General features: G+C 42.8%; 1 protein-coding gene across 2 annotated transcripts in view; it reads right to left on the bottom strand.

Annotated features, from left to right (window-relative positions):
- SLC24A2 (solute carrier family 24 member 2) overlaps positions 1-25,322 on the bottom strand; it is a 245,001-nt gene that overhangs the window by 15,402 nt on the left and 204,277 nt on the right. For both annotated transcript variants that reach the window (XM_060101488.1, XM_060101489.1), the window contains one exon: positions 5,207-5,338. In XM_060101488.1, coding sequence (XP_059957471.1) covers positions 5,207-5,338 — 132 coding nt within the window. The remainder of the gene's footprint in view (positions 1-5,206; positions 5,339-25,322) is intronic.

Raw genomic sequence — 25,322 nt, 5'->3', positions numbered from 1 at the left:
GCCATGAGAAAATAAAACTTTTGGGGTCTTTGTTTCCTTTATTATTTTCAATTTTCATCAAAGACATATTCCTCATTAAGGTTTGCATTTCAGTTCTCGTACTTCTAAAATAAAGCCATTAATTTAAGAAAACTATAAAAGTGAAGCCCACCATTAATTATCTGAGCTGGAAGTATGCATAATTCAACAAACACTGTCATATAATTTGCATATAAATGAAGTGTAAATAAAAGCAAGTGGGAGTACTGTTTACTCTGAAACTACGTGTATACATTAAAAAAATCGTGTTTTCATTGTAATTATTGTCAAGGTTTGGGATGTCATCTCCATGGGTAATTCAAAAACTACTCAGGAGGCAGGGCTGCCAGGCTCTGAGGAGTAGCAAGTGTCTATTAATTGATAGTTTTCTCTTCTGTCTCTCCTCTCCCTGGATAATTTTTCAAGAGGCCCTTGTTGCAGAACATGAGGACCATGGCAGACTGCAAAAATGACCGCATCACTTTGCAATTCCTCCCATGAAGAGAGGAGGTCTATTTCCCAAGCCTCTGAATCTGGGCTGGCCTTATGCCTGGCATTGACTAATAGAATGTGGTGGAAATGACAGTGTGCAGATTCCGAACTAGATCTTTGTGGCTTTGCGGCTTTCATTTTCACTACTCTTTCATTTTCACTACATTCACTACTCCGTCATGTGAATAAGCCCAGGCTAGCCTGCTTAAGGATACAAGACCAGTGGAACAGAGACAAGGTGTTCCAGCTGACATACGCCTACACCAACCAGCCCTCAGCCGTATAAGTAAGTAGCAGAACTGTCAGGCTGAGCCCCACCTAAATCGCTAACTCGTAGAATTATGGGCTAAAAAAATGCTTGTTGTTTTAAGCCACTAAGTTTGCGGGTGGTGTGTTACACAGCAAAAGCTGACACAAGATCAAACCTAATGAAACTCTCCTGAGCTGAGCATGAGTAAGAAGCCACTTACTGGCCTTTGTATCAATTGGCATGCTTTCGTTTGGCATTTCATATATGCAAAGAATGACCATATAACTCAAACCAGCATGCTTTGAGAGTAAACTGGGACTATCTCAGGCAAACTGGGATGTATGGTCACCTTAAATTAGCAATATTGTACTGATAGTTATCTCTTTATGTTTTCCTGAATCACAGAATGTCACCGCTGGCAGGGAATCTAGAGAGCTTCCTCCACTCCTGTATTTCACAGAGGAGGAAATATGGGGTCCAGAGTTGAGAAGTGACTTTCCCATGATTGCACAGCTCATGAGTCATGTGGGAAAAGCCACTGTAGTAAATGGTAGCATGAGAATGCTCTAGAGTCAGGAGACTTGGGTTTGAGTCTAGTTGCTCTCACTAGCACAGCTGTGCAATCTTGCCCTGTAGGTCTATGTGGTCATGTTTTGTTTCCTCTACTGAGTTTAGAGCACCTTAAAAGTGGGAACTGTGACTGATGTGTCTTTATATCTCTTTTAGGGCATAAGCCTGACGCCTGGCATATAATAGGTGCTCAATAAATAGTTGCTGAGGAAATCTAGAAACACCCAGTGTTCTACCTAGGAGTCTCATTTCTGTTTGGAACAGCACATGGTATACTCTACTCAGAAAAAAACAGAAGAAAATCCAGTCCGTCCAGGGATGGCCCTTGGAGGTGCAGTGAGCAAAAGCCCCATTGGCTACCCCAGCACACGCTGCAGGGGCTGGCTCCCACGGGGTGCTGCTCAGCAAATGACCAGTCAGCAGTGCTACAGGGGGAACATCATGTTCAGCTGTATTTGCTCGCTTTGAACCCCTCAGGATAAGAGCATCAGCCTCTGTTTCGATCCAGGTAACTACAGCCATGGTGGAATCCTGTTTGCTGTCCAGGAGTTACAGGTTGAGAACTCTGATCTTCCCTAACAGTTTCCTTGACCTATCAGCTCAGATCATGGAGGGGACGAACACTTTGCCAGCCTTTGCTCTAAGAGTCCCATGCAACCCTGAGATTCTAGGGCCTTGAGTCATAGGCAGCTTCCTCCCATTCCTGCACATCTTCCTGATGGCTTCAGCAGTTGTGTGCTGACATAAATCACTCATTTGTTAAAAATTTATTTATTTTTTATTTTTTTGCGGTATGCAGGCCTCTCACTGTTGTGGCCTCTCCCGTTGCGGAGCACAGGCTCTAGACACGCAGGCTCAGCGGCCATGGCTCACGGGCCCAGCTGCTCTGCGGCATGTGGGATCTTCCCGGACCAGGGCACGAACCCACATCCCCTGCGTTGGCAGGCAGACTCTCAACCACTGCACCACCAGGGAAGCCCTAAAAATTTATTTTTAAAATTATTATTAAAATTTTAAAATTGAGGTATAGTTGATTTATAATATTGTGTTAGTTTCAGGTGTACAGTACAGCAATTCAGTTATATATTGGGTTAGTCAAAGAGTTCGTTCAGCTTTAAGTGAAAATAAAAGACACATTTCTAATTTTCACCAAGAATTTTATTGAACAATGTATTCACTAACCGAACGAACTTTTTGGCCAACCCAATATATATTACATATATTCTTCTTCAGATTCTCTTCCCTTATAGGTTATTACAAGATACCGAGTATAGTTCCCTGTGCTATACAGCAGGTCCTTGTTATCTATTTTATAACATCAGTCAGTCTTATCAGTGAACCAGGCCCCTCTACTCTGGGCCATATCACTCTAGGCCTGCTGTGGGGATTTAGAAAACCCTGTCTGTCTCCCTCATTTTCCTCCCTGAGCTAAGCAAAAGCATCGGACTAAACAGCAGAGCAATGGCGACAGAAAGAGAGACAGACAGACAGAATGAGTGAGTGAGCGCATGTGAGCACACACATCTCAGAAATGTCAATGTGATGGGAGCCAAGAAGAAACTGAACGCATTCCAGCTATTTGGCTGCAGGTTTCCAGGAAGCCAGGCCTTTGCATACAGCAGATGCTCTGTAACAGCATCTTGAACAAAGAAACCTAGATAGCACTTTAAGTGAGCCACACCTGCTACATTCACCCTTTCTTAGGAATCGCCTAATGTCAGGAGTCCTTAAATGAGGGGTCATTCATGGCCTGTACTTGGCAAGACAAGGCCCTCTATCAGGTTGGATTATTTCTAGGTAAGGGTAACGAGAGAGGATTTTTCTCCAGTCTTTTTCAAGGGAGGAAGGTGGGATCGTCACAGGGCTCTTGAAGAGGGATGCTAAATTATGCTGGATGTTACCACAGTATTCTATTCCAAATGCTTTTAGAAATGATGTTTTCAGATTTCTACCTTCTGGCGTCAAGAAATATGAGGAAGAGCCCAAGCTGTGTGGTCACACGGGCCTGAGTCTGAATCTCAGCTCTATGCCCTAGGAAGTGACCAGGCTTGAGCTAGTTAACTCTTTCTGCCTAAGTTTCTTTCTACTTATGCCAATTATATGTATATATATATATAATTTTATATATATAGTGCAGGCATATATATATGTATATGCCCATACTAGATGTTTTCTGAGATTTACAATAGAATTTATGGAGTATACCAAGGATAGAGCATGATACATAGTGGGTACACACTTTTGTTGAATGAGTAGGTGTGTGTAGGGCCATAATAAAAAGTAGAGCTGGGGCTTCCCTGCTGGCGCAGTGGTTGAGAGTCCGCCTGCTGATGCAGGGGACACGGGTTCGTGCCCCGGTCCGGGAACATCCCACATGCCGCGGAGCGGCTGGGCCCGTGAGCCATGGCTGCTGAGCCTGTGTGTCCAGAGCCTGTGCTCTGCAACGGGAGAGGCCACAACAGTGAGAGGCCTGTGTACCACAAAAAAAAAAAAAAAAAAAAAGTAGAGCTGTTTCTCCTTATCTCTCATTAGTTCTTTCACCCTTTAGGGCAGTGGCCCAGGAACCCAGTTTGACACTACTGGGAAAGGATTTCTTTTGATTTGATCTACATTCAGATTGTACTTTGCTGATTATAAGATGGTACTATGTTCACAGCATCCAGTACATAATAGTGGCAGATAATAATATTGATTATGGTAATGATAACAATACTGGTGAGAGCAGATCAGACATATAGGCATTTACACCAGACGAATGCATTTCTGTAAATTATTTTTTGAATTGAATGAATAATTCATGTACACAAATATTCAACAAAATGTGAGTCACCCTTCTGCCTCAGACCTTCAGTTCCCCTTTGCAGAGACAATCACTGTAGTGGTTTTAAAACATGGTCGCAAGTTCTCTGAAACTGCTGCCATCAAGGGTGTCATATGCTACAGGACACTGATATATTCTATGGAGACTTCTTACCTCTTCCCCTTTAATCAAGACAGACTTATGACTGCTTTGAGTAGTAGGGTTCAGTGGAGGTGACTCTGTGACTGCTGAGACTAGGCCATCAGAGACAATGTAGTTTCTCCTTGTGTTGCTAGAACACTCACTCTTGGAGTTCTGATCTCTTATGTAAGACATCTGACTATCCTGATGCCACCATACTGTGAGAAAACCCTAGTAACATAGAGAGGCCACGTTAGGCTCTCCAGTAGACAATCCCAGCTGAGCCCAGAATTTGAATCATCTCTGCCCAGGTGCCAGAAACATGAGCCAGGAAATCTCCAGATGATTCCAGCCCCCAGCCACTTGAGTCTTCCCAGCTGAGGCCCCAGACATTGTGGAGCAGAGACCAGCCATCCCCAATGTGTCCATTTGAATTACTGATCCACAGGACCCACGAGCAGAATAAAATGGTTGTCATTTCATACCACTAAGTTTTGGAGTCGTTCATTACGTAGATTCAATAGCCAGAACAATCACTATTATTGTGTATTTGTCCAGAGAAATTTCAGGCACATATATATGCATATACATGTGTATACGTCACCCCCTTTTCCTTTTAAGACAAGTAGAAGCAGGCTATGCATACTGCTATATGCTGTGCCTTTTTTTTTTTTTTTTTTTTTTTTTTTGCGGTACGCGGGCCTCTCACTGTTGTGGCCTCTCCCGTCGCGGAGCACAGGCTCCAAACGCGCAGGCTCAGCGGCCATGGCTCACAGGCCCAGCCGCTCTGCGGCATGTGGGATCCTCCCAGACCGGGGCACGAACCCGCGTCCCCCGCATCGGCAGGCGGACTCTCAACCACTGCGCCACCAGGGAAGCCCCTATGCTGTGCTTTTTACAAGAAATTCATTTAAAAAAAAAAATGCTTTACTCACAGGTTTGCGAACATCAGGTAAGGTAATCCAGAGAGGAAACACTATGGGGAAAACAACTAGGAATGTGACTTGTTTGTGGGTATCGGAAGGCCAGGCCAGGCTGAGAGGCTGGTCCTCCTCATCTTCACCCGTCTCTGTGGTCTGTTATAGAAAGAGAGAGAGAGAAAATGAACAAAAAAGACGATAACATCTGCAGGCCACAAAGCAAGGAGAGAAGTTCCAGATCTCATTAGGAGTTTTCTTGGGTCATCTCAGCTGCTTCATCCATGTAATTTTTTAGGTTTGTAAGAGAACCCCACCTGTCATAGTCTGAATCCCAGGAACAAACAATACATTGCTCAGCCATGAGAATTTAAGAACTTTCTTTCCTTTCCCTGAACACTCTCCAGCTTCTCACTTTCCTGAATTGATCATTCAACTGGAGTGGACTCTGATCCATGACCTTAGGAGAAACCATATCTGCAGAGCAAAAGACCCCAGTGCCAACCTTCTCCTCCTCTCTTCTTGAGGAGAAAGCCACAGGATTCAGAATCCTTGGGAATAAATTGTTTTAATTAAAATAATTAAAAATCATTTTTTTAGAACACTGATTTGGAGTGGGCAAATGAAAGTAACCACAGAAATCCGTCAGTAACAATACTCAACTCCCTTCAGTGACCCTGGAATAGTTAAGTTCATGGATTATTGTGTGGTTGTGAGTTTCTAACCTGCTTAATCACCTCGTTAAATTCTAAACCATTTTATTTCCGGACAAAGGCTTATTATGCAAACATATATATGCATTCACAGAGGAACAGAGTATGGAAGTAGAGGATGCTAAACCTGTGGGTGTCGAGCACACGGGGCTGCAGAGCCAGGGGGTAAACTTCAGAGTTTCTGACTTGGCAGCAAGCAGCCAGTGTATTATTCGCTGCCTGCTGAGGTCAGCAGCTTCTGAGGTCCCAGAGCTACAAGGGACGGAATGTGGATCAGGGCCTGGCAGGATGACCATTAGTCTGTCAGATGGGCCCTCCAAGCCTCCAAAACAGCACTGCAGACAGCATCAATCATTCCCTTCTCTGCTTGTTTAAAAATGAAAGTGCAGCAGCAGGACCAAGCATCAGGTCTAAAAATATCAATAGGAACATTTCCACGGATGCTTCCTTTTGAGACCATATAAATAACCCACACAGGCTTCATACAGCTCCTGCCCTCCCCCCTGCCCCCCACCCATGGCTCTTGCTTCCAGCATCCTGTACTATTTCAAGCAGCACTGAATCCCCCCAGCACTTCTCTCCCTAGGGAGGTGGTAAGTGGGCCAGGCTCGGGCAAGTTGTCTTAGAGGAAAAGGATAAGACTAGAGGCAGGGCTGGGTGTGAGGCCCGACTTGCTGTATGTTATGTTTATTATTTATAATTTACACCCTAGTACTGCCAGAAGGATTTGTAGTGGTTTACACAATCACCCATACTTTCTCTCCAGAAATTAAAATTTAAAAAAAATTAATAAAAGCTAATCTTAAGCCATGCTGAAAAAGGTTCTTTCTCTTTGCATGTATGTCCTTGGCAGTGGGTGAACGAATTCTAAACACCAAATATGAGGGAAATAAGAGGATTAGGTAATAAGGCAGAATTAGGAAGTCAGCGTGGTTTATTTGGGTTGTCTGGATCCTCATTAAATATACTTCTTATGCTCCCCATCTCTTTGCTATGCAATATGTTGGAAAAGAAGGAAGATCTAAAATCAGTAATCTACATTTCCACCTTAGGAAACTAGAAAAAGAAGAGCAAATTAAATCCAAAGTAAGCAGAAGAAAAGAAATAATAAAAATTAGGGCAGAAATCAATAAAGTTCAACTAATCTATGACAAAGGAGGCAAGAATACACAATGGAGAAAAGACAGTCTCTTCAATAAGTGGTGCTGGGAAAACTGGACAGGTATATGTAAAAGAATGAAATTAGAACACTACCTAACACCTTATGCAAAAATAAACTCAGAATGGATTAAAGACCTAAATGTAAGACCAGGCATTATAAAACTCTTAGAGGAAAACATAGGAACACTATGTCAAACACATTTATGTCAAACACTCTTTGACATAAATCACAGCAAGATCCTTTTTGACCCACCTCCTAGAATAATGGAAATAAAAACAAAAATAAACAAATGGGACCTAATGAAACTTACAATCTTTTGCACAGCAAAGGAAACTATAAACAATATGAAAAGACAACCCTAGAATGGGAGAAAATATTTGCAAATGAATCAACAAAGGATTAATCTCCAAATATATATAAACAGCTCATGCAGCTCAATATTAAAAAAACAACCCAATCAAAAAATGGGCAGGAGACCTAAACAGACATTTCTCCAAAGAAGACATACAGATGGCCAAGAAGCACATGAAAAGCTGCTCAACATCACTAATTAGAGGAATGCAAATCAAAACTACAAAGAGGTGTCACCTTACAACAGTTAGAATGGGCATCATCAGAAAATCTACAAACAACAAATGCTGGAGAGGGTGTGGAGAAAAGGGAACCCTCTTGCACTGTTGGTGGGAATGTAAATTGATACAGCCACTATGGAGAACAGTACGGAGGTTCCTTAAAAAACTAAAAATAAAATTACCATATGACCCAGCAATCCCACTACTGGGCATATACCCTGAGGAAACCATAATTCAAAAAGACACATGCACCCCAATGTTCATTGCAGCACTATTTACAATAGCCAGGACATGGAAGCAACCTAAATGCCCATCGACAGACGAATGGATAAAGACTATGTGGTACATATATACAATGGAATATTACTCAGCCATAAAAGGGAATGAAATGGGGTCATTTGTAGAGATGTGGATGGACCTAGAGACTGTCATACAGAATGAAGCAAGTCAGAAAGAGAAAAACAAATATCGTATATTAATGTATATATGTGGAATCTAGAAAAATGGTACAGATGAACCAGTTTGCAAGTCAGAAATAGAGACACAGATGTAGAGAACAAATGTATGGACACCAAAGGAGGAAAGCGGGGGTGGGGCAGTGGTGGGATGAACTGGGAGATTGGGATTGACATGTATACACTAGTATGTATAAAACTGATAACTAATAAGAACCTGCTGTATAAAAAAAATTAAAAAATATGTGAGAAAAAAAATAAATCAGTGAAAGTGAAAACAGGAAGTCAACAGAGAAAGTCAACAAAACCAAAAGCTGTTTCCTTTGCTATGTAGTTCATGCGGGTTCATCCACTGCTTCCTTTACTTATCCCGAGGGCTCACATCCCTGACAGAAGCTTGGGTGTGCTGCCCCTGGTTCCTCTTCTGAGCCAACTCATCGTCCTCCCAGAAGAGGTAGCGGATGTAGAGAGTATCACTCCCTGCTAGGCTCACGAGCCTCCCAAGCTGTCAGTTGACTACATGAATAATCTCTGTGTAATCAGACCAGTGAAGATGAGGAGACAGGTGCATTTTAGCTGTTCCCTCCCAGATATGATCTTTCTTGTTTAATCCAAATGAATGACTTTCCCCTCCCCACCTGGTAGATGCCTCAGGAATAGGGACCATGGGACAGTTGAGAATTTGCAGTACGCCTAATAAGTACCTTGTCTTTGGGCAAGGTAGGTGGTTTTATTCAGACAGAGGATGCCAGCACTTCCTTGAAGACCCATCAAGCTGATCTGATGAGTTCATCAAGGCTCCTCCCCCTTCCAGAGTTGACACTCCCCCCAGGCAGGTTCCCCCACTGCCATCTGCAATCGAGCAACTTCTCTCTAAACTCTAAGCTAACCTTTTTCAGAGAAAAAACAAAAGCAACTCTTTATGACTCATACCGTTTTAATGACACCAACAGATGGTGACATTTCATCAATAACCCTTCTGCTTATAACCTACGGATTAGCTCCTTTCTCAATCTGCCAAAGTCACCAGGCAGGCACTGCCCCTAGAATATAGCAGAAAATAATTGTCTGTTTAGATGCATAAGCTCTAAACATACTACTGGTCCAACGCAAACAATTAGCTATATTGTACAGCTTCCAAAAGCTGCATTTGAGGTTGCTGTTGCTAGGGCAGAAATGGATGAGGAGAAGAGATTGGGTCTCAGGCTGCACAAACAGTGCTCTCCATGGGGACTTCACGGCCTCTTGGGGACAAATCTTGCTATAGAGAAGTACAGGAGCCCAGAACCCTTCGGAGGATTCTAGAGGTGCCTGGGGAGCAAGGTTGTCAGCATATTTTAGGGGAAATTCTCTTTGTCTTTTTGCCAAGTGCAATCTCACTCTGGTTCAGTGGGCAACAGCTTGCAAGCTAGTTAGAGGAAAAAAATTCTGTTCCAAGTCTGGGGGCTCGATTTGCCTTTGCCCAAGCTGGGGCTGCTGGCATGCTCATTTGTCTCAGCCCCGGGAGAGGCTGGGCACTGCTTTTCCAGCTTTTCCTGGAGTTGTGGCATCCTGGCTTTGACCTTGCAACAATCCATCCTTACCTCCTAAAGCTTCTGCAGCATGTCTATAGAAAAAAAACAAGGTAAAATGATCCTGAAAAAATTCAAATGTCTCGTGATAGCTTAAGGTAGTTTGAGATCTACTGGGGTCTCCATAGAATCCCTAGAATTTTGTAAAACCAGGGCACCAATGATTGCTTTAGGGCCTTGTAATCTCTGACATGGTAAATCTGAGCCTAAGACATAACGACCCTAAGTTTCCACATTCTGGTTGTCTGATCTTGAAGGAGTCAGTGCAGCCTGGTGGGGAGAGCAGGTGGTGGAGAATCAGGAACCCTGGCTGCCGTTCTCTGCTCGAGCTTGGATTCCTTGGGTGGTGACCATGACCACCTGCAAGTATTCACTGAGTGCTTTTTAGGTAGAAAGCATTGCACTAAGTTCTGGGACTCTTGATTTGAAGGAGACTTGAATTTCAAAGGGCAGACAGAACAAATGGCTCCAAAGAATTTATTCTTTATCTAGTTACGGGGATGCTGGCAACAGCTTCTGCTTGTTCTCTAGTATCTATTATGCCTCTTACACATTGAATTGTGTCTCCCCAAACTCACATTTTGAAGACCCAACCCCCAGGACCTTAGCTGTGACTGGAGATAGGGCCCTTAAAGAGGTGATTAAGTTAAAATGAGGCCATTAGGGCAGGTCTTAACCCAATACGACTGGTGTCCTCATAAGAATAGGATATTAGGACTCATGGAGAGACACCAGGGATGTGCATGCATGGAGGAAAGGCCGTGGGAGGACACAGCAAGAAGGCAGCCATCTGCAAGGAGAGGGGCCTCAGAGGAAAACAACCTGTAGACACCTTGATCTTGGATGTCCAGCCTCCGGAACTGTGAGGAAATAAATTTCGGTGGTTTAAGCCACCCAGCCTGTGGTATTTTGTTATAGCAGCCCTAGCAACCTAATATACTGCCCTCGTGCTTTAGTGATAGAAGGCCTACTTTTCCCTGGGTCTGGAATAAAGACTATTTCTAGCCTTCCCTGTAACAAGGTGTGGTCATGGGATGAAGTTCTGGCCAATGAGATGGAATGGGAAGTATTCTCTGCAACTTCTGGGATGTATCTTTAAAGGGTGGAGGTGTATCCTTCCTCACCCCTTCCTCCTTCTGGCTGCCAGGAATGGGGACATTTTGGCCAGAGCTTGAACAGCCATCTTAGACCATGAGGTGGAGAAATAGTATAAAAGGATCTGACCTCTGACACCCATCAAGAGCCATTCTAGCTCCGGGCTGCGTATAAAGACTTGGGAGAGACATAAAATTCTATCTTACTTAAGCTGTTGTTATTTTGGGGTTTTGGTTGCTCACAGTAGAACCTTATCCTGGCTGATCCAGTGTCCTCTTTATGAGGAATCAAGGGAGAAAAACCTTTCACATCTCAGCACTGGGAGAAGTCATGCTTCCTCTGAGAAACTGAGAAATCGTGCATCAGGGAAATGATACTCTTTATTTTTTGGCACTGGGGAGTTCAGAGCCAAATTTGTAACCCTGTCCAGCAATCACAGCACTGGAATCTGCACTCACCTTACTCTAGTCTTACTCTCTTCCTTTCCTTTCCATCCTTTGCTGAATTTTCTCAAACTAGTCATTTTATCCCTTTACATCAGATGTATTTTTGCAAGCAGCCTGGAACCTTTGTGAAGGTGGGGCAGACCTAAAAATAAAACTCTGCAGTGGTCCAACAGAATTTTGGGGATAACTTTATGAGAGAGAGAGAGAGAGAGAGAGAGAGAGAGAGAGAGAGAGGGAGGGAGGGAGGGAGGGAGGGAGGGAGGGAGAGAGAGGGGTAAGATGTTACTGTACATGACAACACATGACAAATGGACAACTACCTTCTTGGATTCATTATCAATACTGAAGGTTGGAATCTGGAGGTCTGGCTATCAGAACACCTACAGATAGAAGAGAACAGTTCCAGGGGGCAGTTAGCACCTATTGGGAGGTCTCTGGAGCAATCAACTCATTTTTTTTTTTTTTTTTTGGTGGTATGCGAGCCTCTCACTGTTGTGGCCTCTCCCGTTGCGGAGCACAGGCTCCGGAGGCGCAGGCTCAGCGGCCATGGCTCACGGGCCCAGCTGTTCCACGGCACGTGGGATCCTCCCGGACCGGGGCACGAACCCATGTCCCCTGCATCGGCAGGCGGACTCTCAACCACTGCGCCACCAGGGAAGCCCAGTCAACTCATTTTTATTTTCTTTTATCTAGTGAATGGGAGAAGTGGCAGCAGCCTGTCCATTTGTGGCCTAGCGTTATGAGAATTGGTTCAGCTTCTTTGCACGTGCATCTTATACTATTTCCACTTGTGCCTCGTCTGGATGGTTTGCCCCAGAATAAACGTCAGGTTTCCATTGGAGGGGCTTGAGTTGGATTTATCAGTCCAGAAGTTGCCTCTCCAGCCAGAAAAATATTTCTTGGAGGCAACTCAATTTCTTATTCTTGTCTGTGAAGGGCACTGTGCAAGATTCCTGCGTGAAGGTGAGCCCACTTTAATGAAATCTCTGCTGTCAGAGAATTAAAATGAACACCCAGGAGGCATCTGAAAATAGGCCATCTCTGAGTTCAGTTTTATTGATTGGTAATAACATCTCATCTCCAGTTCACAAGGAGCAAGCTCAGAGGATCACTTGCACCTGCCTAGCTCTCAACTCGGTGGGGTTTGATTCTTCTTTAACCCCCTCAAAAGGACCACTCAGTTCAGCACTCAGGAATGCCACCCCTTCCCACTGGAGAGTCCCTTCAGTGTGGCATGATGCTGGATAAGATGCAATGCCAGTACTTAGGTATCTCTGTTTTACCTCCACGTTGTTCAGTCACACAGATGCCCACATGAATGATCAAATGGGGCAAAGCTCATGGAGTGCGGTGCATGCTACGAATCCCCAACAAGACCCCGAAGTGCTGGGAGTGGGAAGAGACATCCATAAAAACATTCGCCGAGCCTGAGATATGAGGCTGGGTGGGTGCATCAAGAATACTGAAACTGTCACCCTCAACAAAAGCCACTAATAAAACACGTGAAAGGGCTTCCCTGGTGGTGCAGTGGTTGAGAGTCCGCCTGCCAATGCAGAGGACGCGGGTTCGTGCCCTGGTCTGGGAAGATCCCACATGCCACGGAGCGGCTAGGCCCGTGAGCCACAACTACTGAGCCTGCGCATCCAGAGCCTGTGTTCCACAAGGGGAGATGCCACAACAGTGAGAGGCCCGCACACCACAAAAAAACAAAAACAAAAACTTGCTATGTGACCCCAGGCAAATCAACGGAAATGCTGGAATAGCAGAAGAACACATACGTGTCACCTGTAAGGCATCTGGACCCGGTGCACCTCACCCCCTTTTAGGCCCCCAAAGTCCTTAAAAACCTTGGCATTGTGAAGCAGAGCTTCTTTGTCCCCTGCAATGTTTTAATGTGGGACCACCTTCCTGTCCAAGAACTTGTCATTCATTTTATCATTTGGACACTGAATGATCATGAAAGACAAGCTGCAATCATATAGACCTCTGCAATCATCTAGTGTAGGAACTTTAGGGCCCCAGAATTTCAGAGCTGGAGGGGCCCTGGGTCATTGAGCACCCCCCCACCCCAATTGAGGACCCTAAGATGAAGTGACATGCTGAAGGAAGGTCACAGTGCCAGGCTCATTTCACTCCCAACCCAAGGCTCTTCCAAAATACCACATGGCCTCCCCTCCTCACTCCTAAAAAGTAGGTATGAATGTGCTTTATGTCCAATTACACTAGGTTTTCCAGCTTTTTGTAATAAATCAAATCTACTAAAACAAAAATGCTAGCTATGGCAAACACTAAGAATGTAATTGACATAATTTTGATTTTCTTGTGTCTAAAACTAACTTCTGGTGGTTTGGATGCCCCACGTTCTTGCAAAAGCTGATCAGAAACATCTGATTCTTGGATGCACTCTTCCTTTTCTTGAGTCTGCTATGGATGGAATATCTGTGTCTCTCCAAAATTCATATGATGAAATCCTAACCCCCAAGGTGATGATATTAAGAGGTGGGGTCTTTGGGAGGTGAGGTGATTAGGTCAGGGTGGCAGAGTCCTCATGATTGGGATTAGTGCCCTTATATATAACTGGGAAGCTAGCTTGCCCCTTCTGCCATATGAGGACACAGTGACTAAATGTCCGTCTATGAACCAGGAAAAAGGCTGTCACCAGACAATTGATCTTGGACTTCCGAGCCTCCAAAATTATGAGAAATAAGTTTCTGTTAATAAGCCACATAGTCTATGGTATTTTTGTTATACCATCCAGGGCAGCTTTGAAGGGGAAATGAAGGGCAGATCTGGGCGTGGGTGGAGAGAAGGAGCCATTGTGATGCTCTCTTCCCTCCTCTATCTCCTTGAGTGTTATCTCCAAGGAGCCAGGTACAAATTTAAAAATGAAATGTGGGTACTGATAAGATATCAAAGAATGTCAGGACTTCAAATACAGGTGAAAAAGAAAGACTTGTTCTTTAGCATCTCTATCCAAGAAAAAAGTGCAGAAATTTAGCCCAGGTTTGAAGTAGGAGGAGGTGACAGTCAAGTACACCATAATGAGGGCTCGAGATTTTATGTGCATTTCATTGCTTGATGTCACCCCTGATTCCCATAACTGTGGATAATCATGTACTGGCTACTTCTAAAATGAGTATCTAGGGGACATTGGAGGAGATGGATTAAGCCCTTTACAATCATAAACTTTCCTGAGGCTAACTCCAGCAAGAAATGAAATAGGAGGCAGGTTATTTCCAGACTCCAGCATTCCGTGTTCCAAGGCCGGTGGAACCTCAGGGGAAGAATATGCACAAAAGAACAGCATCGTCTTGGAACAGGGACGATCTGCTTCTCCTCCTGCCTTCATCCTCTTTCATTATTGAAGCATTAAAAATACTCTCTTTGACAAAGGTGGCATGTTTTACTTTTCCAATTAGGTTTCCTTCGGAACTGATGAGAAGGTGTGTGCACCTGTACAAAGCATACGTGGGAGGCTCCTAGAGAGAGAAGAAATCTTGAATGTGCCTCACCTAATGAAGGGATTGCTGGAGAAGGGACTAAAAGAAGAAGACCTACTTCTGCTCCAGAACGTTCTTTTACAATGTGACTGCTGTTACAGAATTAACTGAGATAGTCCAGGAAAAGCACCTAGAACTGTGCTTGGGACAGAGTAAACAGTCAATAAACATTAGTTATATTATGTTTAACAAATGGTTAGGAGAAGAATTTCTTCAAAGACATCCAGGAGAGAGAAGTTTAACTAGGTGACTTATGATACTTCCAAGCAATAAAATTCTATAATTCAATTTTTTTCATGTGGAAGTGGAAACTGCAATAATTGTGTTCCCCATCTATCCATTCATCCAACATTTACTGAGCATTCATGGACTACTGTGATGGCAACAATCTAATTTACTTTCCACTTTGGTAAGAGGAATAAACAGAAGGCCTTTGTAAATAAGATGAAAGTGGAATTTACTTTCCACTTTGGTAAGAGGAATAAACAGAAGGCCTTTGTAAATAAATTCCATAGCCCTAAGGAGAAAATGCTCTTTTATTTCAGTAGATGGGCTGTAAGTAGACTTTCTATCTGAAACAAAGCTTCCAAGCAGACTCATAATATTGTGACACCTTGATTCTGTCTTTTGAGCAGAGCTAAAACAACACTAGAGTTGGAGCTCTCAAAAATGCACATTCACACTTGAATACAGTGAAAGGCTCTGAAATCAACATCTGTTTGGCAAGTAGAAGGTGCCTTCCAAGAAACATTCCATGGAGTGCTTTACTACAAAGGAAATCTATTCAAGAAGGAGATTTTTTAAAAAGATAAATATCCATATGGTCAGCGTATTAGTCTGCTTGGGCTGCCATAACAAAACACCATAGACTGGGTGGCTTGAGCAGTAGATATTTATTATAAACTCCCACCATAAATATCAGCTGGCTCAGGGACAGTAAATGGTTTTCATCTCATCTCCATTTTTTTTCCTGAAGTGGTTGGCCAATTAGTGGGGTCAACATACCAGCAGCCTTCATTTTGTCTAATACAGAGCTAGAACATTGTGCTTGAAATTCAAAATATCGATCCATAAAAATCTCATTACTAGGTGGTGGATCATTTTGTCTTACAGACCCAGAGACCTATACTCAAAACGTCTGAGTGAAAATGAATTCTTGGGACCCCAGAGCTATCGTTCAGGACTTGCCAAACAAGGTGTGTATGAGTCATTTTGAGTACAAACTCAGAGTTCTGGGATGGGTCAGCTAAGGGCTCTAGGGACAACTTCATTTGCCATTTGCCTTTCCTCTTTTTTATTTTATTTTTTGCAGTATGTGGGCCTCTCACTGTTGTGGCCCCTCCCGTTGCGGAGCACAGGCTCCGGACACGCAAGCTCAGCAGCCATGGCTCAGGGGCCCAGCCGCTCCGCGGCATGCGGGATCCTCCCGGACCGGGGCATGAACCCGGGTCCCCTGCATCGGCAGGCGGACTCTCAACCACTGTGCCACCAGGGAAGCCCTGCCTTTCCTCTTTAAAAAGGTAATAAAACCAGGAGAGCCAGGAAGAAAAACTGTTAGACACAATGATGGAAGACCAGAGTCGTGTTTGGAAAAGTTCAGTTACTCAACTCTAAGATGAATCCTTACTGACTATTATGAACAGAGTGTTTGTCCCTCCAAAATTCACATGCTGAAGCCCTAACCCTCAGTGTGGGTGTATTTGGAGATGGGGCTTCTAAGGAAGTAATTAAGGTTAAATGATGTCATAAGAGTAAGCCCCTGGTCTGATAGGATTAGTGTCCTTGTGAGAACAGACACCAGAGAGCACTCCCCTGCTCCTTTCTCTTTCCACCCACACCCTTTTGTGTAGGAAAGGCTCTGTGAGGACAGAGAGAGAAGAAAACCAACTGCAAGCCAGAAGGAGAGCCCTTGCCTGAAACGGAATTGGCCAAAACCTTGATCTTAGACTTCCAGCTTCCAGGACTGTAAGAAAATAAATTTCTGTTGTTTAAACTACCTGTGATTTTTTTGTTATGGCAGCCCGAGTGGACTTATACACACTGTCCATATGGATATTTATCTTTTTAAAATATCTTATTTTTGAATCCTTTTGTTTTTTTTTTGGCTTTGAAAATAAAGTGTTCACTTGCTATAATTTATTTTTAAATCACCGTTTCACTCATTCTTTACTGAGTCTTTGAGAACTCTCTTTTTGTTCTCTGAGTTTCTCAATGTCTTTGCGCTTGCATTATTTACCAATATCCTTCATCTCTCGACTCAGTTTTTAATCTCTGTGTTTCTATCACTTATCTCTTTCCAAGAGATAAGAGATAAGTCAAGAAGAGGTCAGTCAAAAAGCATCTCTTTTTGGAAGGCAGCACCATCTGAGACATCTGTATTGCCTTCTGTGGGGACCTCCTGAACCAACAGAGCTAACATTTATGTAGCATACAGATTTTTAAAAAAGTGATTAATCTCTGCCTGTTTAGCAGTAGGAAAAAATTCCCCCCCTTAAAATACCATTTTATGGGAGACTTCTGGGGAAGATGGCGGAAGAGTAAGACGCGGAGATCACCTTCCTCCCCACAGATACACCAGAAAAACATCTACACGTGGAACAACTCCTACAGAATACCTACTGAACGCTGGCAGAAGACCTCAGACCTCCCAAAAGGCAAGAAACCCCCCACGTACCTGCGTAGGGCAAAAGAAAAAAGAATAAACAGAGACAAAATGATAGGGGCGGGACCTGCACCAGTGGGAGGGAGCCGTGAAGGAGGAAAGGTTTCCACACACTAGGAAGCCCCTTTGCGGGCGGAGACTGCGGGAGGCGGAGGGGGGAAAGCTTCGGAGTCGCGGAGGAGAGCACAGCAACAGGGGTGCGGAGGGCAAAGGGGAGAGATTCCCGCACAGAGGATCGGTGCCGACCAGCACGCACCAGCCTGAGAGGCTTGTCTACTCGCCCGCCGGAGCGGGCGGGGCTGGGAGCTGAGGCTCGGGCTTCGGTCGGAGCGGAGGGAGAGGACTGGGGTTGGCGGCGTGAACACAGCCTGCAGGGGGTTAGTGTGCCACGGCTAGCCGGGAGGGAGTCCAGGAAAAAGTCTGGACCTGCCGAAGAGGCAAGAGACTTTTTCTTCCCTCTTTGTTTCCTGGGGTGCGAGGAGAGGGGATTAAGAGCTCTGCTTAAAGGAGCTCCAGAGACGGGCGTGGGACGCTGGGGCTGCTGCTGCCGCCACCAAGAGGCCTGTGTGCGAGCACAGGTCACTGTCCATGCCGCCCTTCCGGGGAGCCTGTGCAGCCCACCACTGCCAGGGTCCCGTGATCCAGGGACGGCTTCCCCGGGAGAGCGCACGGTGCGCCTTGGGCTGGTGCAACGTCACGCCGGCCTCTGCCGCTGCAGGCTCGCCCCGCACTCCGTACCCCTCCCTCCCCCGGGCCTGAGTGAATCAGAGTCCCCGAAGCGGCTGCTCCTTTAACCCTGTCCTGTCTGAGCGAAGAACAGACGGCCTCCGGCGACCTACACGCAGAGGCAGGGCCAAATCCAAAGATGAGACCCGGGAGCTGTGAGAACAAAGAAGAGAAAGGGAAACCTCTCCCAGCAGCCTCAGAAGCAGCGGATTAAAGCTCCACAATCAACTCCATGTACCCTGCATCTGTGGAATACATGAATAGACAACAAAACATCCCAAATTGAGGAGGTGGACTTGGAGAGCAAGATTTATGATTTTTACCCCTTTTCCTCTTTTTCCATGTGGATGAAAGGCTCTTGGTGCTGCAGCCAGGAGCCAGTGCTGTGCCTCTGAGGTGAGACAGCCAACTTCAGGACACTGGTCCACAAGAGACCTCCCAGCTCCACATAATATCAAATGGCGAAAATCTCCCAGAGATCTCCATCTCAACACCAGCCCCCAACTTCACTCAACGACCAGCAAGCTACAGTGCTGGACACCCTATGCCAAACAACTAGCAACCCAGGAACACAACCCCACCCATTAGCAGAGAAGCTGCCTAAAATCATAATAAGTCCACAGACACCCCAAAACACACCACCAGACGTGGACCTGTCCACCAGAAAGACAAGATCCAGCCTCATCCACCAGAACACAGGCACTAGTCTCCTCCACCAGGAAGCCTACACAACCCACTGAACCAACCTTAGCCACTGGGGACAGACACCAAAAACAATGGGAACTACGAACCTGCAGCCTGCAAAAAGGAGACTTCAAACACAGTAAGATAAGCAAAATGAGAAGACAGCAAAACACATAGCAGGTGAAGGAGCAAGATAAAAACCCACCAGACCTAACAAATGAAGAGGAAACAGGCAGTCTACCTGAAAAAGAATTCAGAATAATTATAGTAAAGATGATCCAAAATCTTGGAAATAGAATAGACAAAATACAAGAAACATTTAACAAGGACCTAGAAGAACTAAAGATGAAACAAGCAATGATGAACAACACAATAAATGAAATTAAAAATACTCTAGATGGGATCAATAGCAGAATAACTGAGGCAGAAGAACGGATAAGTGACGTGGAAGATAAAATTGTGGAAATAACTACTGCAGAGCAGAAGAAAGAAAAAAGAATGAAAAGAACCGAGGACAGTCTCAGAGACCTCTGGGACAACATTAAACACACTAACATTCGAATTATAGGGCTTCCAAAAGAAGAAGAGAAAAAGAAAGGGACTGAGAAAATACTTGAAGAGATTACAGTTGAAAACTTCCCTAATATGGGAAAGGAAATACTTAAGCAAGTCCAGGAGGCACAGAGAATCCCATACAGAATAAATTCAAGGAGAAATACGCCAAGACACATATTAATCAAACTGTCAAAAATTAAATACAAAGAAAACATATTAAAGCAGCAAGGGAAAAACAACAAATAACACACAAGGGAATCCCCATAAGGTTAACAGCTGATCTTTCAGCAGAAACTCTGCAAGCCAGAAGGGACTGGCAGGACATATTTAAAGTGATGAAGGAGAAGAACCTGCAACCAAGATTACTCTACCCAGCAAGGATCTCATTCAGATTTGATGGAGAAATTAAAACCTTTACAGACAAGCAAAAGCTGAGAGAGTTTAGCACCACCAAACCAGCTTTACAACAAATGCTAAAGGAACTTCTCTAGGCAAGATACACAACAGAAGGAAAAGACCTACAATAACGAACCCACAACAATTAAGAAAATGGGAATAGGAACATACATATCGATAATTATCAATTATCGATAATTACCTTAAATGTAAATGGACTAAATGCTCCCACCAAAAGACACAGATTGGCTGAATGGATACAAAAACAAGACCCATATATATGCTGTCTACAAGAGACCCACTTCAGACCTAGAGACACATACAGACTGAAAGTAAGGGGATGGAAAAAGATATTCCATGCAAAAGGAAACCAAAAGAAAACTGGAGTAGCAATTCTAATATCAGACAAAATAGACTTTAAAATAAAGACTATTAGAAGAGACAAAGAAGGACACTACATAATGATCAAGGGATTGATCCAAGAAGAAGATATAACAATTGTAAATATTTATGCACCCGCCAAAGGAGCACCTCAATACATAAGGCAAATACTAACAACCATAAAAGGGGAAATCGACAGTAACACATTCATAGTAGGGGAATTTAACACCCCACTTTCACTTTTTTTGGACAGATCATCCAAAATGAAAGTAAATAAGGAAACACAAGCTTTAAATGATACATTAAACAAGATGGACTGAATTGATATTTATAGGACATTCCATGCAAAAACAACAGAATACACATTTTTCTCAAGTGCTCATGGAACATTCTCCAGGATAGATCATATCGTGGGTCACAAATCAAACCTTGGTAAATTTAAGAAAATTGAAATTGTATCAAGTATCTTTTCTGACCACAACGCTATGAGACTACATATCAATTACAGGAAAAGATCTGTAAAAAATACAAACACATGGAGGCTAAACAATACACTACTTAATAACGAAGTGATCACTGAAGAAATCAAAGAGGAAATCAAAACATACCTAGAAACAAATGACAATGGAGACACGACGACCCAAAACCTATGGGATGTAGCAAAAGCAGTTCTAAGGGGCAAGTTTATAGCAATACAATCCCACCTTAAGAGACAGGAAACATCTCGAATAAACAACCTGACTTTGCACCTAAAGCAATTAGAGAAGGAAGAACAAAAAAACCCCAAAGTTAGCAGAAGGAAAGAAATCATAAAAATCAGATCAGAAATAAATGAAAAAGAAATGAAGGAAACAATAGCAAAGATCAATAAAACTAAAAGCTGGTTCTTTGAGAAGATAAACAAAATTGATAAACCATTAGCCAGACTCATCAAGAAAAAAAGGGAGAAGACCCAAATCAATAGAATTAGAAATGAAAAAGGAGAAGTAACAACTGACACTGCAGAAATACAAAAGATCATGAGAGATTACTACAAGAAACTCTATGCCAATAAAATGGACAACCTGGAAGAAATGGACAAACTCTTAGAAATGCACAACCTGCCAAGACTGAATCAGGAAGAAATGGAAAATATGAACAGACCAATCACAAGCACTGAAATTGAAACTGTGATAAAAAATCTTCCAACAAACAAAAGCCCAGGACCAGATGGCTTCACAGGCGAACTCTATCAAACATTTAGAGAAGAGCTAACACCTATCCTTCTTAAACTCTTCCAAAGTATAGCAGAGGGAGGAACACTGTGAAACTCATTCTACGAGGCCACCATCACCTTGATACCAAAACCAGACAAGGATGTCACAAAGAAAGAAAACTACAGGCCAATATCACTGATGAACATAGATGCAAAAATCCTCAACAAAATGCTAGCAAACAGAATCCAACAGCACATTAAAAGGATCATACACCATGATCAAGTGGGGTTTATTCCAGGAATGCAAGGATTCTTCAATATACGCAAATCAATCAACGTGATACACCATATTAACAAATTGAAGGAGAAAAACCATATGATCATCTCAATAGATGCAGAGAAAGCTTTTGACAAAATTCAACACCCATTTATGATAAAAACCCTGCAGAAAGTAGGCATAGAGGGCACTTTCCTCAACATAATAAAGGCCATATATGACAAACCCACAGCCAACATCGTCCTCAATGGTGAAAAACTGAAAGCATTTCCACTAAGATCAGGAACAAGACAAGGTTGCCCACTCTCACCACTCTTATTCAACATAGTTTTGGAAGTTTTAGCCACAGCAATCAGAGAAGAAAAGGAAATAAAAGGAATCCAAATCGGAAAAGAAGAAGTAAAGCTGTCATTGTTTGCAGATGACATGATACTATACATAGAGAATCCTAAAGATGCTACCAGATAACTACTAGAGCTAATCAATGAATTTGGTAAAGTAGCAGGATACAAAATTAATGCACAGAAATCTCTGGCATTCCTATACACTAATGATGAAAAATCTGAAAGTGAAATCAAGAAAACACTCCCATTTACCATTGCAACAAAAAGAATAAAATATCTAGGAATAAACCTACCTAAGGAGACAAAAGACCTGTGTGCAGAAAATTATAAGACACTGATGAAAGAAATTAAAGATGATACAAATAGATGGAGAGATATACCATGTTCTTGGATTGGAAGAATCAACATTGTGAAAATGACTCTACTACCCAAAGCAATCTACAGATTCAATGCAATCCCTATCAAACTACCACTGGCATTTTTCACAGAACTAGAACAAAAAATTTCACAATTTGTATGGAAACACAAAAGATCCCGAATAGCCAAAGCAATCTTTAGAACGAAAAACGGAGCTGGAGGAATCAGGCTCCCTGACTTCAGACTATACTACAAAGCTACAGTAATGAAGACAGTGTGGTACTGGCACAAAAACAGAAAGATAGATCAATGGAACAGGATAGAAAGCCCAGAGATAAACCCATGCACATATGGTCACCTTATCTTTGATAAAGGAGGCAGGAATGTACAGTGGAGAAAGGACAGCCTCTTCAACAAGTGGTGCTGGGAAAACTGGACAGGGACATGTAAAAGTATGAGATTAGATCACTCCCTAACACCATACACAAAAATAAGCTCAAAATGGATTAAAGACCTAAATGTAAGGCCAGAAACTATCAAACTCTTAGAGGAAAACATAGGCAGAACACTCTATGACATAAATCACAGCAAGATCCTTTTTGACCCACCTCCTAGAGAAATGGAAATAAAAACAAAAATAAACAAATGGAACCTAATGAAACTTCAAAGCTTTTGCACAGCAAAGGAAACCATAAACAAGACCAAAAGACAACCCTCAGAATGGGAGAAAATATTTGCAAATGAAGCAACTGACAAAGGATTAATCTCCAAAATTTATAAGCAGCTCATGCAGCTTAATAACAAAAAAAACCAAACAACCCAATCCAAAAATGGGCAGAAGACCTAAATAGACATTTCTCTAAAGAAGATATACAAACTGCCAACAAACACATGAAAGAATGCTCAACATCATTATTCATTAGAGAAATGCAAATCAAAACTACATTGAGGGCCTCCCTGGTGGCGCAGTGGTTGAGAGTCCGCCTGCCGATGCAGGGGATACGGGTTCGTGCCCCGGTCTGGGAGGATCCCATATGCCGCGGAGCGGCTGGGCCCGTGAGCCATGGCCGCTGGGCCTGCGCATCCGGAGCCTGTGCTCCGCAACGGGAGAGGCACAACAGTGAGAGGCCCGCATACCGCAAAAAGAAAAAAAAAAAAACTACATTGAGATATCATCTCACACCAGTCAGAATGGCCATCATCAAAAAATCTAGAAACAATAAATGCTGGAGAGGGTGTGGAGAAAAGGGAACACTCTTGCACTGCTGGTGGGAATGTGAATTGGTACAGCCAGTATGGAGAACAGTATGGAGCTTCCTTAAAAAACTACAAATAGAACTACCATATGACCCAGCAATCCCACTACTGGGCATATACCCTGAGGAAACCATAATTCAAAAAGAGTCATATATCAAATTGTTCATTGCAGCTCTATTTCCAATAGCCCGGAGCTGGAAACAACCTAAGTGTCCATCATCGGATGAATGGATATAGAAGATGTGGCACATATATACAATGGAATATTACTCAGCCATAAAAAGAAACGAAATTGAGCTATTTGTAATGAGGTGGATAGACCTAGAGTCTGTCATACAGAGTGAAGTAAGTCAGAAAGAGAAAGACAAATACCGTATGCTAACACACATATATGGAATTTAAGGAAAAAAATGTCATGAAGAACCTAGGGGTAAAACAGGAATAAAGACAGAGACCTACTTGAGAATGGACTTGAGGATATGGGAGGGGGAAGGGTAAGCTGTGACAAAGTGAGAGAGAGGAATGGACATATATAAACTACCAAACGTAAGGTAGATAGCTAGTGGGAAGCAGCCGCAAAGCACAGGGATCAGATCGGTACTTTGTGACCACCTGGAGGGGTGGGTTAGGGAGGGTCGAGAGAGGGAGATGCAGGAGGGAAGGGATATGGGAACAGATGTATATGTATAACTGATTCATTTTGTTATAAAGCAGAAACTAACACACCATTGTGAAGCAATTATACTCCAATAAAAAATGCATTCTAAAAAAAAACATCTTATGGTTTGTTTTACATATAGATGGAAAAAAATCTAGCATCAAGAACTTAGCATTTTAAATACAAAATGATAAGGTTTCACTCAGCAGTGGCAACCTGAAAAAACTTCATCTGCTTCTCCATGACTTTGAATTGAAACCGAGATTTCAAAATATTTTGCTGTGAGTGATGAAGCTGTCTGGACCTAAGTTTTCCAAGAAGCCAAGAAACCATTTTTTATTAATGTAAAATGGCTTTTGGAGAGTCTGGTGAAATGCAATTACTTTCCTTCACTTTGCATTTTGCCCAAATAATTCTGAGGTGCAACCTACGGACAAGATGTATTTCTTTCTGTATTGCTATTTTAAACTGGTTTTTGTATAGTTTTCATGGGCTTCGTAAATCCTGCTGATACAAATCGTAAAAGATCCGTCAACATAAAAGCTACAATTCAAAAGTCATTCTCATCGTTTTATCATCAACTGGATTACAATTACTCATAGGAACAGTAATATTAATGTTGGTATTTTTTTCAGGGATAGTCAGCTCTTAATGTATCTTATGTGAATAATTAATAGACTTTCTTCAAACTACTTCAGAAAGCACAATGACAAATGGTGTTATTAACAGTAAGATTCTAAGTGAAGTTATAATTCTCTGTCAATATTCAAATTTAGGCAGAAACCCAAGAGTCAGATCTATTTCATTTTCAAGTGTGGTCAAAAGGCCTCTGAGTGCATCTTAAGCAGTTGGTAAATATTGTACAGGTCATCAAATATAGGAACTAGATCTCAACTTTTCCTTAAAAAATATATGTATAGATTGAAAGAAAAAAATGTTATCTCCTCCAGAAATGGAACCCATGTACTAAGGCCTGGTAGGTAAAACACTGTAATTTTTGCTTTTTTCTATAGTTCGTATTAGCTTTTCTCAGATACTAATAAGTTTCTTGGCTTGGACCTTGCAAACTCCAGTCTGATGAAGAATCTTTGGATATTCTTTTTCTTTCACAAGAGAAAGGCCTTGCCC

The sequence above is a fragment of the Mesoplodon densirostris genome, chromosome 6 (genome assembly GCF_025265405.1).
Source record: "Mesoplodon densirostris isolate mMesDen1 chromosome 6, mMesDen1 primary haplotype, whole genome shotgun sequence".
NCBI lineage: Eukaryota > Metazoa > Chordata > Mammalia > Artiodactyla > Ziphiidae > Mesoplodon > Mesoplodon densirostris.
This window is presented reverse-complemented; position numbering and strand designations above follow the sequence as displayed.